Source organism: Charadrius vociferus, unplaced genomic scaffold (assembly GCF_000708025.1).
Source record: "Charadrius vociferus isolate BGI_N301 unplaced genomic scaffold, ASM70802v2 scaffold423, whole genome shotgun sequence".
Taxonomy (NCBI): Eukaryota; Metazoa; Chordata; class Aves; order Charadriiformes; family Charadriidae; genus Charadrius; species Charadrius vociferus.
The window spans coordinates 3,777,431-3,781,226 of record NW_009648149.1 but is presented as its reverse complement, the minus strand read 5'-3'; the positions used below and the strand labels follow the sequence as shown (position 1 = coordinate 3,781,226).

Below are 3,796 nucleotides of genomic sequence, written 5' to 3'. Positions count from 1 at the left end.
CTAATTTCAGCCGTTTACAGATATTACATTCATTGCCTCATATGTTTGCACATACCTTAAAAAAACACGTTGCCTTGGAAAGCAATGTATAGTTATATAAAAATAAAGAGTTAAAAAAGCATTCCTGTTTTCAAATTAACACTGAGGTATTGAATTCATGGTGGTCTTTGTGATTTGAATTTTGCCCTTTTTTTTATCCTTCCCGTGCCCTGAATAAGATGCAGGTCCTGAGGGAAAAATAGAACGTGATTATGCATTTGAAGACCCAGTGCATACAAGGAGCATTTCTGAACTTTATGAGCCCTTAGCAAGGGGGAGAAAGGCTAATTCTAATCTTAAAAAAACAAACAAGGAAACAAACAAACAAAAAAGCCATAAATTTGTTTTGCGTGTCTTTCTGCCACTTTGTAATAACTTACCATCGTTTCATTGGATTGAGGATGAATTTTTCAATGACTGAATGCATGATAGAAATGGTACATGACACAACGCAAAGGCTAATACCGGAAAAAAAAATAATTAGGTGAAGTGAATATGTTTGCATCAGTTTACAGCCTCTCCAATGTGTAGAATATTTTTTACTTCACATTGCTGTGTATACACCACTACAGTGTTCCTTGTCTTCAGTCATAACCTCAGCTACTCTTTTGTTGCTGTCCCCTGTATTCTCTGTTAAGGAAACTTCATGGATGGAGAATGTCTTTTATAGGTTGTCATGCAGATTTGACAAAGCAGGAACGCTGCAGTAATATAGCAAGTGTATACTTCTATTTCTTGAATGTTTTGGGTTTGATTTTTAATTTGATAATATTTCCAATTAAATTTCCAACCTTGCAATTGTTTCTTTTAACATCAGTTTTGCTGCTCTGAAGCTCTTGAATGGCATGCGGAATGGTTATTTTATGTAACATTAGCACGGAACAGGCTGGATGGAGGCTTGTGGAAGAGTGCCAGTGTTGTTCTTCTATTTGCAGGTTGGCCTGGCCGTTTCTGTGTACTGAAGGAGAGGGCAGGCAGGGTATCAGTCTGCTTTCGGATCTTAACGTTTCTTGATGGATTAGGGAAGTGACAGAACATCTTCCCACTGCAAACGTTTCTTTTTGTAAACTGTAAGCCTTGGCAGTATTCGTGGACAGTCCTTTTGAATGTCTCAGCAAGCTTCAGTTCTGTAGCATTGGATGATGAATGTGCTTAAGTGGTCTTTACATACTCAAAATAAACACCATCTTTCTGGGGGCCTTGAATTTATTTTTTTATTTTTTTATTTTTTTATCAGTGTGCAGGACAGACGTGAATTTCGGACATTTGTGAGAATCCTTGTTCACGGACAGAGTAACAATTTTTTTCTAGATAGCTTTACTCCATGTAAAATCCACATGTTTATACATTTTCCCCCTTCTTCTCTGTAATACACTGAGTCGATAATTATCTTTTTGAATATGTTGTAGTGAAAAAATATACAATGGAACAGCAATTTTTTTTTTTTTTTTATTTTTTTCAGGTTCCCTTGCATCCAGCAAGAACAGCCATTGTGATCAGCTCTTTGGTGGCAGGCGGAGTAGCCGAACGTGGGGGCGAGCTTTTACCGGGTGACCGCTTGGTGTTTGTAAACGAGAAATATTTGGACAGCGCCACTTTAGCAGAGGCAGTGGAAGTGTTGAAATCTGTGCCCCCAGGTACAGTTTCTCTCGGAATCTGCAAGCCTTTGGTGGTAAGGACTGATTTGAACTTTTTTCTATTTGGTTCTATGACGTGTAGACTGGGTGGTTGTATTTGGTGGGGGGTGGCGGAACTCAGAGTAGAAGTTTGCATGCATGTGGAAGCAACTCAGTAGCTATGCATGCACCCCAACACGTCCAGAAATTCTGGCTAGCTGGCAAATGGACAGCTCAATGTCCAAAAAGTCTGACTGGAAAACCAGCGTTCTAAAGTTCCTCCTGAAAGAACATCCACATGGAATCAGAAGACATGTCTGGGCAAACCTATGCGCACTGGCCCTATGCATAGGTGTAACATGGTTCAAGCAATTCACCAAATCAGTTAAATATGTGCTGAAGTCCATTTTGCTCTAAGACACTGCTAACTGCTTGCTTGAGCTCCACTGACTTCAAAGAAACTTAATCTGTTTGAAGTCAAGACTGTAAATTCAAGTAGAATTTCCTTTTTCTAGAATCAGGGCTTTGGAACAGACAGTAGTTTACTTGAGAACACTGCAGTATTGTTCATCAAGGGCACCCAGGCAAAATTAATTAAAGTAAAGCACCATCTAATAGAAAGTGCTTGTAATTCAAACTGGTAGAGGAGTGGTGAAATAGGAATGTAGGAAGGCTGTTAAATATGTTCTTTCTTTTTCTACAAAGTGATATTTCATTGTTCATATCCTTGTATTTCTCTCTCTTCCCCCACACATCTCTTTATTTTTTACTATATCTGTACTGATATCTTAAAAGAATAAAAGCTGTTGTCTTTGTCTCCTCCATTTATGACTTTCCTTTTGTATGAATCTGTAACTTTTTTCCATCTCTTTTCTAATGGCTGGTTCTCCCTCTCCCTTTTAGTTTATTTAAAAATGTGGGAATCTGTTTGTTTGTTTTCCTGACTTGCCATTTTGATTCCCTTTCTTAGGGAGAAAGCAAAGAGGAGGAGACTATGCACAGTGTGGATTCCAGCAGCATTAAAACCAGCCCTGGATCTCCAGAACCAATAGATAATGTTAATTTCTCAATAATACTTGAAGCACCACAGGTATTTGGTTACTCTTTTGGTTCAGCTTAAGTTTATATGGACAGGAAATGAGTACTTTTACTTTTTAAAGTAAAAAAATAGTATGTCTTTCAGCTAAGACTTAAGTATCAGATAGAATTCAGGCTGGATTCCCTCTGAAAAAGACTAACAGCTAACTGTATCCTAATTGTATCCTGAACAGTAAGCATACGCGTAGCACTTGCCAATGCGATTCCCAGACTGCCTTATCAAATTTACTATGTCATTAAAATACCTTGGGTTACCTTGGATATGAAATAGGAATGCTACGTTATTAGTAGTCATAAATAGTTGGTTCAGCTTTGCGAAGAAAGTAAGGTATGGAAGCAGAACACTTTTTATTATACTGAAGCAAAACAAGAAAGTAGTCTAGTGTATAAGACAAGCTTGAAATCTGTTCTTCTTCATAGACTTCCTGCGTGGCCTTGAGTGATTTCTTTACTCTCTTCCTGAATTCTTCTCTTTCTTATTTTCTGAGAAATCATTCTGTTTATTGTGGGGGCAGGAGGCACTAAAGGTAGTCAGAAACACAGATACCAGGGTAATAATAACATTGCAATACTGACCTGTGTAGAGTGAGAGATGTGGATGTTTTTGAATTTTCTTCTGTTCTCAAGCGCTTTGCAAAATTTTTATTAATTCACATTGGTAAATACATTCTTTTTAGACCAGAAAAGACAATACATAAAGGATCATCTGGAACTGCAACACAGTAATAAAAATAAATTCTAGATTTTCTTGTTGCTAAACATGCTACCTGTCTCTGGATATAAATGTATTTTTAATACTGAAAAGGTACATTAGAACCACCAAAAGGAGCACTATTACAGGGTGGATGTAGGCAAACCATATAGAAATTAGCTTGGCCATGATATTTACTGATTTTCATGATGTAAAATGGAGTTTGTTGTTTGCCGGGTGCATAGGAAGGGTTCCTGGCAGAGCAATTAGTCCTCTGCCAGCTCAGATCTTTTTCTCTGTTTACTAAATAAAACTAATGTTATTAAGTATTTTTAAGTATTTTATCTTAAAG

The 3,796-nt window shown here is 37.4% G+C and overlaps 1 protein-coding gene across 1 annotated transcript in view; it reads left to right on the top strand.

Annotated features, from left to right (window-relative positions):
- INADL (InaD-like (Drosophila)) overlaps positions 1–3,796 on the top strand; it is a 149,302-nt gene that overhangs the window by 44,355 nt on the left and 101,151 nt on the right. Inside the window, exons 17-18 of the mRNA XM_009883980.1 lie at positions 1,502–1,711; positions 2,626–2,745. Coding sequence (XP_009882282.1) covers positions 1,502–1,711; positions 2,626–2,745 — 330 coding nt within the window. The remainder of the gene's footprint in view (positions 1–1,501; positions 1,712–2,625; positions 2,746–3,796) is intronic.